Below are 13,842 nucleotides of genomic sequence, written 5' to 3'. Positions count from 1 at the left end.
TATTTGATGTGATGTTTAACAAAAAATGGTGTGACATCTTTGCTTGTTGTTTGTGATACTAAAATGTCTTGAGATTTTTTAGTGTTTTAAAAAATTGTTATGATCAAGCTGCTCATGGCTGTGTAGGTTAGCTGCAATAGTTCTTAGGAAATTATTTCCAAGTAGAAGCCATTTTTTTTTATTAGATTTAGGTCTGAAAAATCAAGAGTATATGTGGGGATTTATTTTAAAAATATGTAGATAAAATTTTGTTTAGAGTGAAGATAGATATTGAATGGCTTTATAAGTGATATAAAAGTCAGAAACAGTCAGTTCATTTGTTTCACAAAAAAAAGGTGTTGTTAAAATAAAATTTTCAGTGCTTAAGTTAAGTTTAAAAAGAATAAGTTTGAAAGGATATGAAAAGAAAACTGTATAAATTTTAACTTTGAAATTTAGCTTGCGTTTATACGAACACATGGTAATGCATGTACATTTTGTGTTTTAGGGTGATGTTAGTATAAATATGGTGACGATTTTCTTTCACAATTCCCTTCCTATACTCTCCTTGCTAAGTGTGTTTCTTGCTTTTAGTAATTCAACAAAGTTTCTCAAACTCGGCTAACTCATTAATCCTTTAATCATTTTAAAGTGTTGATAATTATTTTTAGAAAAAAGAAACATTTTTAGCGAAAAAAAAGTCTTTAAAAGATTGTTTAGCCAGTGAAAGATGCATAATTAGAATAATATCAGTTCAAAGCATGTTGAAAACTAGAGTTAATTTATTTATGTGTTTGTGCTTGCATGTTAATTTACATAATCAGAATATGAGAGATTTTGTAGTTGAATTACTAACAGCAATTTATTGTCTTTTTGCTAGACGGATTTTGTCTCTTTTGGCTTGAATGTCTTCACAAAAAATAACAAAATTCTGAAACATCTTTAAATATTCAATTTATTCTTGTATCTTTATTTTTTTTCCAAATGTTTTTATTTTAATTTTAATTTTTTCTATCTTTTTAATGTTTACTTGTTGTCGGCTATGAATAAATGAATGAATATATAAACACTTTGAGATTCGTGCTCTCGGAATCTCATGCTTTTTGCCTGCACCTGTAAATTATGTGGAATGTTTGATGTGAAGCTTCAAATAATAATTACGCCTTTATTTAAAAAAATTGAGTCAGCAGTAGGATTACATTTTTAGCTCACCTGACCTGAAAGGTCAAGTGAGCTTTTCTCATCACTTGGCGTCCGTCGTCCGTCGTCCTGCGTCCGTCGTCCGTCGTCCGTAAACTTTTACAAAAATCTTCTCCTCTGAAACTACTGGGCTAAATTTAACCAAACTTGGCCACAATCATCCTTAGGGTATCTAGTTTAAAAAATGTGTCCGGTGACCTGGCCATCCAACCAAGATGGCCGCCATGGCTAAAAATAGAACACAGGGGTAAAATGTATATTTTGGCTTATATCTTTGAAACCAAAACATTTAGAGCAAATCTGACATGGGGTAAAATTGTTGATCAGGTCAAGATCTATCTGCCCTGAAATTTTCAGACAAATCGGACAACATGTTGTTGGGTTGCTGCCCCTGAATTGGTTATTTTAAAGAAATTTTGCAGTTTTTGGTTATTATCTTGAATACTATTATAGATATAGTTAAACTGTAAACAGCAATAATGTTCAGCAAAGTAAGACCTACAAATAAGTCAACATTACCAAAATTGTCAGTCAACCCCTTAAGGAGTTATTGCCCTTTATAGTCAATTTTTAACAACTTTTCGTAATTTTTTGTTACTTGTTCAAAAATCTTCTTCTCTGAAACTTCATTGCCAAATTTAATTAAACTTGGCCACAATTAACATTGTGGTATATAGTTTAAAAAATGTGTCCGATGACCCCGCCTACCAAACAAAATGGCTGACATGGCTAAAATTAGAACATAGGGTTATAATGCAGTTTTTGAATTATATCTTTGAAACTAAGATATTTAGGGAAAATCTTTCAACATTTAAATGTCCATCAGAATAAGATCTATTCCCTCACAAATTATCAGATGAATCTGACAACTCGTTGTTGGGTTGCTGCCCTTAAATTGGTAATTTTAAGGAAATTTTGCAGTTTTTGGTTATTATCTTGAATACCATTATAGATAAAGATATACTGTAAACAGCAATAATGTTCAGCAAAGTAAGATCTACAAATAAGTCAACATGATCAAAATTGTTAGAGGACCCCTTAAGGAGTTATTGCCCTTTATATTCAATATTGAACAACTTTTCGTCATTTTTGTAACTTGTACAGAAATCTTCTTTTCTAAATCTATGGGCCAAATTTAACCAAACTTGGCCACAATCGTTACTAGGGTATCTATTTAAAAAAAGTGTCTAATGACCCCACCTACCAACCAAGATGACCGACATCAGTAAATACAGTAACAGGTGAGCGACACAGGCTCTTGAGAGCCTCTAGTTTTACAAACAAAACCATGTGAGTTTAAACCAACCTTCTAGCAAACAGTCATTTCTATTTTTCTTCTTTTTTAAGAGCTATTTTAAAAAAATTGTTTGGCACTGAAATGAATTGAAGGTCAAGTAACCGAAGCAATTTGAGCAATACTATTGACAAGTGGTTTTCAATTTTAAAAAAAATGATAAAATATTAGTTAAATTACCTTTGTTAGCATTTCAGGAGTAAAAAATTTTTAAAGTTGTATTGAATATTTTGAGATGTTGGACAAAATCTATAAATAGAATAGTTGAAGGGATTTGTGAAGAAAATCAAATCACTGTACAATATTTATTTGAATACAATAGACTGGAAAACAAAATTAGATCAGAGTTGTGTATCTGTAACCTCGGTAAATGGGTTCTGTATCCTGTTCTTCTGGTGTAGACTAGCTCATCCATGAATAACATAAAATCCTCTAAACTGGTTAAATTGTGTTATAAGAAACCATTAATTTTTAAGAATTTTCTGTTTTGTTTTGAATCTGTCAACCCTAAATTAGAATTTCTACTGACAATCTATTTTTAGAATCTTTGTTAGGAAGACTTGGTTTTTCATGAGTGTAAACAATTATATATGTAGCATGAATTAGATTGTGAAATTTAATGCCAAGACCATTTTTATCAGTTTAGAATGTAGAAAATCAAAATTCTGGTAAAAATTATGGTGTCATTTAATAAGTTTGCTGGAATTTTCCCTTTTTGTAAGGTTTATTTCATTCTATGAAAGTCATTGTCAATTGAATTTTGTTGTATGTCAAAACCAATTTAATATTGGTGTTTTACTTTCAATATTGTAACGTAAGAAAATAAATCAGATTTTCATCTGTGTTCAGGCATAATTTCTCTGAACACCTTAAACTTTTGACTGAATTTTCTTAGATTGAGAGGTTCTGATATGCAAATGATATAAAGGGATATTTTAAATTATTTTTGTCCTCCATTTAGTGAATTTATAACTAAATATTTAATATGCGGCAATCACTAATCTACAGTAGAAATTTAAAAAATTGTATTTTTGAAATTCCTTATGTGTATACTATTTACATTTACACCATAACAATTAATTTTGTGTTTAATAATCTGTCATTTGACCTAATTTTATGAATCTTAGTACCTAAAATTTGATATGCCACCAGCAAGAAAAAATCTAATTAATTTGCTGCCCTTGGCTTTTACTGCTTGTATTTGTACCATAACCATGCTGGATCTTGTTTCAGAGCATGTTAAAGAAACTAGATACTGAAGGTGCTAGGATTCAGGCCGACATTGATGCTGGCAGACGTCTCCAGAAAGATAGAAATGCTCCTGCTTTTGTTTCTAAAACAGTGGAGGAGTTAGATAGAAAATTGAAAGATACAAACGAAAAAGCAAAACAGAAGCATGAGAAATTGAAGGTAGGTATTTTATTTAGATGTTAATGGAAGTCTATAAGTGAATAGATTAGAAATCTGGTTAAAGAGTTTGGTTAGGAAAATAGTTAAATCTGACTGGTGTTTCTTTAGTTTGATTAAGTTTCTATCTCAATTATTCGTCTCTTATAATAGTAGTCTCAGAAGTATTTTTTGTCAAAAAAAACCCATCCAAAACTTAGAAATTCTTCTTTCTTTTTTGGTCTAGAAATTAGGGCATGTAGAAGGGGTTTTAAGAAATAAAAAAGTGATGAAAATTTTGTCAAAGGTTGAAAGAGTTGATAGAAGATATCTTGATTACAGAACCATTATTCTTGTCTTGAAATTGAAATTCAAAATTTTGACTTTTAGTGCAAATATAGTTATAAACAGATTGTATAAACAAATAACGATCCTTTAAGTATTGTTGATTACTTCTGACCTCATAAATCATTCCTGTAATTATTAGAAAAAGAATATGATCAAAGATGAGAGTTAATTAAGAGGTTATAAAAATATTATTGAAATATATGAGAAATCTATGCCTACCTGATAGAGGTAACTTGGGCACTGAGAAATTCAACCACATGTCGATACACCCATGTTTTGTTTCTGATGCCAAGGATAAAATGATATTTTTATACCATGGATTTGTTTACTTCTTCATGTAAATGGTTATGATCTACAGATAAACTTCATACTTAATTAGTAACCTTTGCTATCTTTTGTATAGATAAATGAACACTTATTATTGACTAGAAATTGAACAGAAATTCGGGTTGTTTATATTTATGAGAATGTATTTCTGCAGAATGCAAATTGAGAAGAACTATAGATTTAAAATTTGAAACAGGAACAGTTAAAGTAATGATTGAACATAGATTGAACCTTGGACCTTTTTAGTCCCAGATTGAACAGAAATAAGGATTATTTTTAACAAAATGTTCTATATTTTATGAAAGATATTAGGAAGTCTAATTTTTTTTATCAGAAAAGTGAAAAGTGAGAATGGAATATAAATTTAACAGATATTTAGATTGTTTAAATACAAATGCACAGAATTCCACAGACTATTCATTTAAAGTCTAGATTATAGGTTGAAATTCATCAATTGTATTTATGTTTTTGAGATAGTAAAAGCTGAATGATTTTATATTGACTGACAAGAACCAATATGTTTACATGAAGATTGTGTACAGATTATTAAGGATTTAATGACATATTATTTCTACTGATAAGAATTTTTGATTTCATCTTGGGATTTTATTTCTTACCAATTTGAAAAAAACAACTATATTGCAATGTATGTTATCCTTGATGAACCCAGGCTTATGCTTAAAATAGTTTGATTGAAATTATGGAAGGTTAGTTTGTATGTTTATCTAGGGATTTAAATGTGCTTTTGATGTTTTAGCAAAAAGTAAAAGAATGGGAAAATTATGAAAAATCAAAATCAGACTGTATACAATTACTGAAGAAAGCAGAAGCTGAACTTGAAAAACCACCTGCAACCTCAGGACAAGAACTTGCAGAGAAAGATCTGCAATCTAAAAGAGTAAGTAGAATATAAGTAGAACATAAGTAAAGATGTGAAAAAATATTTTATTGATGTTTGATGTTTTTCATGTATCAGTTGTCTGTAAATATACTTTGATAAACATCAAATGATAATGCACAGTAGGTATATATTTATAGATGTTTATCAGAGATAAGCAATATTTGTTTATTTGTGCAGGAAGGGAAGTAACTCCACCTAACTTTGAAATTTTTCTTAAATCTTGTTTACAATTTTTTAATCGGCTTATTACTTGCATGATGATTAGCTTTTAATGATATGAAAGAACATTAAGCCAAAGTTAGTATAAGGCGAGTGAAAATTAAAAAATAAGGTTACTTGGTATGTCTGGTTTTCCAAAAAATGTTTTTCTTAGAATCTGTGTTTCCCAGAAAACAGAAATAGCATCATGAATATATTAACTTATAATCAATGTTTTTTTTAGAAAAAATTTTGGCAATATTTTTAAAGCAAGTATCTGACCATTAATTTGTTTTACAGGAACTTCAAAGAACATTAGACAAATTGAAAGGCAGTATCAATGACATGCAACAGTTAAATGCTGTCTTGGCAGAGAGCGCTAGTCGTGAGAGGAAAGGACCTTTAAAAGTGGAGATCTCTGAAATTGACAAAAGACTTGACAATGTTTCCAACAGGCTTAATGCTAAGTTGGCAGATCTTGAAGCTACGATCGCCAAATGGACTGAATATTACAAAAGACTTAATAACTTCTGTGAATGGTTAAACACCAAAGAGTCAAATCTTAATGATGTGTTTGAAAACAAATCAGCCCAGCCCGAAGAACAGCTGGACAAAGCAAATGTAAGCTATTATCATTTTCAAGTTCAACTTGGCTTGTTTTCTATGTTGTACTGTTATATTAAAGTAGAAAAACAGAAGTTTCATGTCTTGCAAAACATGGATAGATTTTAAAGTTTAATTTTAGAATTTTATGATAATGAAAGATTTAAAAAATTTGTAAACTATGGGGTTATCTAATACATATCTTCTTGTTTTATTTGGATGATTGAATGTCATGTTATGTTTTGGCAAAAGTAACTTGGTCTTTTTTTATATTTATGCTTATGTATGATGCTAAAATCCCAGTATAACGTTTAAGTTGTTACTTGTGAGTTTTAAGCTTATCTGTGTAGAAGTTTTATGGTTCTAGAAAATAATCTTTATGATAATTGTAGAATAGATATGAATATCTGCCATAATGGTTAATTTTACTTACTTTTATAATTGATTTTAAATAAAAAGTAATTGATTAACTTTTTAATTATTTACATTCTCGCTTTACAGGATATTTCCAGAGAAGTATATGAAAACAGGGTAACCTTAGACAATTTGGATAAAGATGCTAGGGGCTTGTCTCAAAACTTTAGATCAAGGGAGACTTCGGCTCTCAAAACAAAACTGGCCAGCGTCAGACGTCAGTGGGAGAACCTGTGTTCCAGAGCTAAGGACAGAAGTTCTGCTCTAACAGGAAGTGTAGCTCACTGGCAGATGTACCAGAACTTGTCCCAGCAACTGTTGCCGTGGATGGAGAAGGCTCAAAGATACTGTGCTACTGAACTTCCTAAATGTTCCTCGTTGGAGGAAGCCAAGGACTTGTATAATCTTCACCAGGTGAGTATTGATGGTAGTGATGAATAAAGCAGACAAACAAAAAATGTTTATGGTTAACATGACATTTTCTATTGAAAAGATTCGGGGGGCATAGGAGGGTAGAGGTGATGGATAGCTTCCTTTTTTGTTTTGTTGTAATTTTCATTAATGTCCACAGTTTAAACAAACTGATTAATATCAAGAGAACATTTTTATGAATAGTATAGAATTTTTTTTAAAATGGAAGGAAAAAGTATTTGTTAACTTCTTTAAATAATAATTTTTTTGTAATATTACGAATGGTGTATACTATCTATATAAATGAATTGCAAATCTGCTACACAAGAAGATACATTTAAAATAGAAATAAGAAGATGTGGTAGGATTGCCAAATGAGACAACTCTCTACTAGAGACCAGATAGGTCACTGTGCAGCCCCAAACAATGAACAAAATATTCCTTAATGCATGCTTGTGAGTAATTATCAGTTATTAGATAATTTTTTATGTCCTAAAATTGGAGTTGGAGGCTTTTCAAAATTCTTTTAATTTCTTATTTCAGTCTTTTGTAAAAGAATGTGAAGAACAGCTTCCAATCTTTGAGAAACTAAACACAGAAGCAGGCTACCTGATGGACCAACCAAATGTTCCTCGTGAAATGGAGGATCTACAGAGGAGATGGAATGACATCATCAGCTCTTCTGAAGACCGTAGTCATAAGGCAGAGAAGATGTATGGTGCCTGGGCGGCCTATGATCAAGAGATCAGCAACTTTGATGAGGTTCTGGACAAACTACAGGGACGACTTGGTGAAGAACCTAACTTACATTCAACTGATGTTCAAGTTCTTGAGCATGAACTTGCTATTGGAAAGGTATGTTTCAAAACAAAAAAAAGGAACTTGTCAATCAACAAATTCATAAGTTAAAAAACAAAGCATAAAAAAAAAAAAATCAATACAATTGAACTCATGTATCAGGTTATTTAATCAAATTGTCATTTCTTTATCTGATTACCCCAAAAAACGAATGTTTAATATGAATATTCTGTCACCACAGATAGTTCTACCAGATTAGATCCAATGATTAAATAAGACAAGTCTTCAAATAATATCTTTATTGGACGTAATGCAGATAAAAAGACTATAGTTATCCACTGGAACCAAAATGTAAAAGTTTGATTTGCGTTACATGCCGTGTGTTCACAATAATAAAGGGAGATAATTAGCAAGTAGTACCTATGGAGCGCAGTCCACATTTACGGCAGAAAAGTTGCAAGAACAATGAACATACTCTTTAGCCATAAGAGGAATGGTTTCAACAGGTTTTTACCACAAGAGACTGAAGAACTTTTTGTTATATCTCAATAAAGAAATACATATGATATAAATTTATTTGAACCCATATGTGTTAGAAGTGAAAACAAAATGAATGATAGTACAAAATTATTTGTTATTTTATAGACTTTACAAGAGGAGATAAAAAGTCATCAACCACATCTCAGAGCTTTAGAAAAGCAGTTTGAGCAAGTCAAAAAGCATGCCTCACCAGAAGGTGTGCAAGCTCTTCAATCCAAGATGGATGCCGTTAAAATGGCATACAATAAGACATCTGAGGATGCTGCTGAGAGACAGAACATGGTCGGTGCTGCCGTCAGACATCGACAAGATTTCTACGGACAGTTACAGGACTTTGAGAAATGGTTGAAGAAATCCCAACGTAAACTTGATACTGGAAATGAAATTTATGCTGATGAAGTTCCTGATCTTCAAGCTAAACTCAAAGTAAGGAAGAATTTTTGTTTGCATTTTGATTAGATATTTGATAAGATATTGAGGGAAAACTCAATCTGATAGATCTGCTGTATTTTTGTAAACAAAGTCCAAAAGTAAAGATAGTAAACGTACAAAAATGACAGGAACAATATCCTTTCTTCTTATTCACTTCTTATTCAATATCAGACAGGATGCAAACTGTTACCTTGAAAGCTGATACATTTTATATTCAACTCAGTTTGATTATCTACTTTGTACAAAGCAGGGTATGTTCATATTTTGATATGTTTATGTCCTCATTATGCATGTTATATATGCTGCTGGACATGAATATCATGAGAAAAAAATTGTAATTTTTATCATTGTTACTTTGAAAAACTTAATGCATGATTTCAACTCTAGGCTTCACTTGATATTTTATTTATATTAATGAAAAATATTTACTTCTTTAGGAATTGAGAGCTGAATGTGAAGGTCATGAACCTATGTTTAATGCATTGACTCAGGAATTTAAAGACCTCATTCAAAACTGTAGTGAGGAGGAAGCAGCCATGTTGAGAGATAGATTTGATCGTATGATGGCTGGCTACTCCAAAGTCGAGGACTTAATAAAAAACAGAGAGGATTTATGTGAACAATGGGTGAACTATTCTGGCGACCAAAAAGACGTCCAGGCCAAGTTAAAATCCCTTCAACAAAAACTTCAGCAACCCGACATCAGCGAGGAGGAGGTTAATAAGATAAACAAAGAGGTTGAAGCTCTACGTAAGAGTATGGCTCCCTGGAATCGTAAGAAAGATCAACTGGACGATTTAATGGGTACTGCACAACTTGTCATTAAAGACAGAGCTACTCAAAGAACATTGCACTTTGGTACAGAGCTTCAAGCTCTTGAAAACATGTGTGATTCTGTGTCTACAAATGCTTCACAGAAACAAGGGCATTTGAGTGAATTGCATCAACTGTGGGATGAGTTTGATAACAAGAAGGGTAATCTACTCGGTAAATTACAGACATTAGGAGATAAGATACAGAATAGTACAGTAGACTCCTCATCATTACAGGGCATAAAAGAACTTGTCAATGAAATAGAGGTAGGCAATATTGTTAAATTCATTTTGAATTAGAATTATTGCAGAATGTGAAACTGTAATAAGGTCTTGCATGAATTCTTATCATTTCTTTTTTTGTGTAAATAAAAACATTATAATAATTCACAGCTTTACAATATTAACTTATCAGATAGAATTAGCTGTGAATTTTGGTTTGATCATAAGTTTCTTAACTAAATTTTACAAAGAAAATGTTTACTGTAAATGATTTTGAATATTAATTTATGTTTTTAGAATTGAACTTCATGGTGTTTGCAATATTTAAAAACATGAACTGAAAAACCAGACACTTACTAATCATGCTTATAGCAACATATTAAGTTTAAAGTTAGAATTGTATTGTTAGATTTGCCACTAATTTTTGGAACAAGTACCAGTCAGAAATAAGAAGATAACAAATTTGTGGATAAACAGCAATGAATATGTTACCATTTAAAATACAAATTCCACATTTATTCTTTAGGAGGCTCGAGATGACATGTATGCAATGAACCCAGAATACGAACAACTGAGAGAACTTGGAAGACAGCTGCAGCAAGCTGATACAACAAAAGGAGGAACTGCTACTGAATCCCTGCGCCAAGTTAATAAGGCATGGGACCATATTCAGGCTCTGTTGTCAGACAAACACCAAACCTACACTGGTGTGGCAAACTTGTGGCAACAGTACAACGACAACAAACAAAATGTTGGACGAGTATTGGATGATGTACAGCCACAAGTACAACAGGAAATGGCGTTTACTTCCCCTGATGAAGTCAAAAAGGCCTTGGATCAGCACAAGGTATAATATATATATAGGTTTATTACATGGTTTGATCAATTTCTTATAAGATTATATATTTACAAATAAGGAGATGTGATATTTTGCCAAATGAGATGACTATCTACCAGAGTCCAAGTGATTTAGATGAAAACAATTTTATGTCACCTTCTACAATGAGAAAACCCTATACTGCATAAGCAGATCTAAAATGCACTTGTCTGTGACTATTTTTTTTCGATTTCTTTGAAATTTTTATTTTCTTATTGATAATTGTCATGATAAAAAAATGTATATTATGGCATTATTTCTCTGTGGTTTTCATTTTACGCATATTCTAATCTTTGAAATAAATAGAATATTTACAATTTTATTTAAATGTGCTTAACATAAATATATACAGGCTTTGAGTAAAAAATATTTCTACACACTAAATATTTTTGTTTTTTGTTTTGAAGAATGCTGAGTTTGAGTTGCATGCCAACCAATCACAACTTGACCAGATGAACAATAAGGGATTACAGTTGTTGGAAGAGCTGAAAAACTGTCCAAATTTTGATGTGTCTGTCCTTGAACGTGACCTGGATGAAGTCAACCATAAATGGGAAACATCAAATTCGGTAAGTTTTATGCACTTGGATAAATTCTATATTGCTGGTCTTCATCTAAAAAATTGCTGTAATGCTTTTCTTGTTTTAAAATATTATTATAAAGTATTCATCATTTCAAAAAAGTTTACAGTGAAAATTTTAATTGTAATTGAATATATGAGACTACTTTTATGAAACATTTAAATGAATGTTTGTTAAACTGTTTTGTAATATTTTCTTTAAACAGGAAATTGAACAACACAAAGAGAACCTAGAAGCTCAGTTGATCTGTTGGGACCAGGTCAATTCTGGCAAAGAGGAAATAGAATCGTGGATGAATACCATGAATACTAAACTAGCTGACAGTCTGACACACTTTGATGATGCTGTTAGTGTGGAGTCCTGTCTCATGAAATATAAGGTAGATTACCATTGGATAGTTTGGAATTTATAAACTAAAATTTTGAGAAGTTGAATTTTATGCTTTAAAGGACAAAAACAGATGTATTTCTTGGAAAAGGGATATAGAGTCCAAAATAACTGTATCTGTTCTGCATTCACCTTTTTAAATTTTTTATTTTAACTAAAAACTTAATGTATTCATCATAAACCATTTGACAACAGCATCAACCCAGGTGTTAAGTGAGAGCCATATCTCTTGCATGTTAAAGACACCCTTGTAGATTTCGAAAAAGAGTAGGCTAATGCTGCTACAAGGCAGCACTCGCACCTGCAACGTGGAAAGGGATTAATATAAGTTGCAAAACTTGTTTCCCAATCCACTCTAAATAAATATGTTTAAACTATCAACCCAGGTATGATAAGATAATTTCAGTCATAGAAAATTGCATTGAGTATTTGCATCAGAAAAACTGATATTGTAATTCTGATAATTTGTTTTGTAGGAGGAAGCTCCATACTATGCTGATGTTATCAGTGAAGTTCAGCAAAAGATAGCAGACTTACAGGAACTCAACAAAGGGAGACCAATCCCTGAGTTATCAAATTCCCAAGAGGAAATACAAGAGAAATTTGACAAATCTTCTACAATGGCTAATCAGTTAGAGGCCATCATGGCTAACTTCTCAGATGAGAGAACAAATCTACAGAGAGCTATTGAACAAGAAACTGATGCTATAAATAGAATCAAAGATAAATTGGCCAAATGTGACGATGTCTCAGGATCTGATGAAGATCTGGTCAGAAGACTCCAAACTACCAAGGTGAGTCATTGTTCTTCGTTGCTGTCTTCTTTGTTACCATGGAAACAGTGAAAGAGTATATTTCTAGAATCTTTATTATCTTTTTGATTGGCGATGTACCTTGATGAATTTGAACATAAAAAATAAACTTACTATAGATCCCAAGATTAAAATATTGTACTGCAGACGTGCGTTTAGTCTAAAAAAAAAGTCTCATCAGTGATACTCAAATAAAAAAAGGCTAAATAACATACAAAGTAAAGAACATTAAGGGCTCCAAAAGGTTTTGCAAAAATGACAAATTTTACATTTTTGATTACAGGAACTTCAAAAGGAACTTGAAGAACATGAAAAAAATATTAAAGCCCTACAAGACAAGACAGCTGCTCTACAGAATAAATACCCGTCTGCTGAGACAAGTAACCTTGCCAAGGATGCTGTTGTCCTAGGCAAGAAGTTTGACACTGTTGTCAACCGTGGAGACAAGATCGCTGACACGCTTGAGAGCACTCTAGAACAGCACTGCCAAGATGCACAACTCCAGGAACAGAGATGGCTGAATGCAGCGAAAGAAAAGTTGTCTTGGTGTGGAGACATATCTGGTGATAGATACAGTGTAGAGGGAAAATTAGCAACTATCAAGGTAGGTTTACTATAATATTTGATTGAAAGCTGTAAAATATGTTAAGCCTTTAATGACCCATGGGGATGTAAAAAAAGGTGGCAGTTAAAGTATTGATTGATTTAGATCAATACACACAGTATTAAATGGGTTTTTGTGTTATTGAGAATAATAAATTTTTATTCCTTCAATGTATTATGTTTTGTGCCAATGAAGGGTTAAAGACACATTTTACAATTGCCAATATGTAACTTGTCAACCATGGTTTCTGCTAAGAAAAAATATGATTTTTTTTATTCATGAAATATTTTTATCTTATAGGACTTGATAGCTGGTTTGAAAGATGGAGAACAAAAGAAGAATCTAGCAGCAGCCAAGTTAGACTCTCTGAAGGCTGTCTTACCAAGAGAGAGACAAGCTGAGTTAGAGAGACAGAGAAAACAAGCAGACAAAGAATTCCAGGACCTAGTCAAACAACTACAGCAAACACAGTAAGATAATTCTGATTTTTTTTTATTAAATTTTAAGTGTTGACTATTGTTGATGAAGATTCTTCAGATTCTAGGAATGTCTAAATCTAGTGCAAAATTGGATAGCTTATACCAACTATCTTTTACTGTGAACTTGACGAGTGAATCTACCATTTTAGTTTTATTGTTTTCAACCCATCCTGAAAATTTCTGGTCCTTAAAACATCTTCATTTACCAAAAAAAAGAGAATTCTATTTCACTTTTAC

At 31.7% G+C, this 13,842-nt stretch overlaps 1 protein-coding gene across 1 annotated transcript in view; it reads left to right on the top strand.

The window, feature by feature from the left end:
• LOC134710836 (muscle-specific protein 300 kDa-like) overlaps positions 1–13,842 on the top strand; it is a 109,980-nt gene that overhangs the window by 52,696 nt on the left and 43,442 nt on the right. Inside the window, exons 22-34 of the mRNA XM_063571239.1 lie at positions 3,707–3,883; positions 5,292–5,432; positions 5,934–6,254; positions 6,738–7,064; positions 7,605–7,916; positions 8,505–8,825; positions 9,269–9,910; positions 10,392–10,712; positions 11,150–11,311; positions 11,529–11,702; positions 12,187–12,504; positions 12,806–13,126; positions 13,427–13,596. Coding sequence (XP_063427309.1) covers positions 3,707–3,883; positions 5,292–5,432; positions 5,934–6,254; positions 6,738–7,064; positions 7,605–7,916; positions 8,505–8,825; positions 9,269–9,910; positions 10,392–10,712; positions 11,150–11,311; positions 11,529–11,702; positions 12,187–12,504; positions 12,806–13,126; positions 13,427–13,596 — 3,707 coding nt within the window. The remainder of the gene's footprint in view (positions 1–3,706; positions 3,884–5,291; positions 5,433–5,933; positions 6,255–6,737; positions 7,065–7,604; positions 7,917–8,504; positions 8,826–9,268; positions 9,911–10,391; positions 10,713–11,149; positions 11,312–11,528; positions 11,703–12,186; positions 12,505–12,805; positions 13,127–13,426; positions 13,597–13,842) is intronic.

This window comes from Mytilus trossulus, chromosome 3 (genome assembly GCF_036588685.1).
Source record: "Mytilus trossulus isolate FHL-02 chromosome 3, PNRI_Mtr1.1.1.hap1, whole genome shotgun sequence".
Classification (NCBI taxonomy): domain Eukaryota; kingdom Metazoa; phylum Mollusca; class Bivalvia; order Mytilida; family Mytilidae; genus Mytilus; species Mytilus trossulus.
The sequence above is the reverse complement of the archived record's forward strand: the minus strand, read 5'-3'. Positions and strand labels throughout refer to the sequence as shown.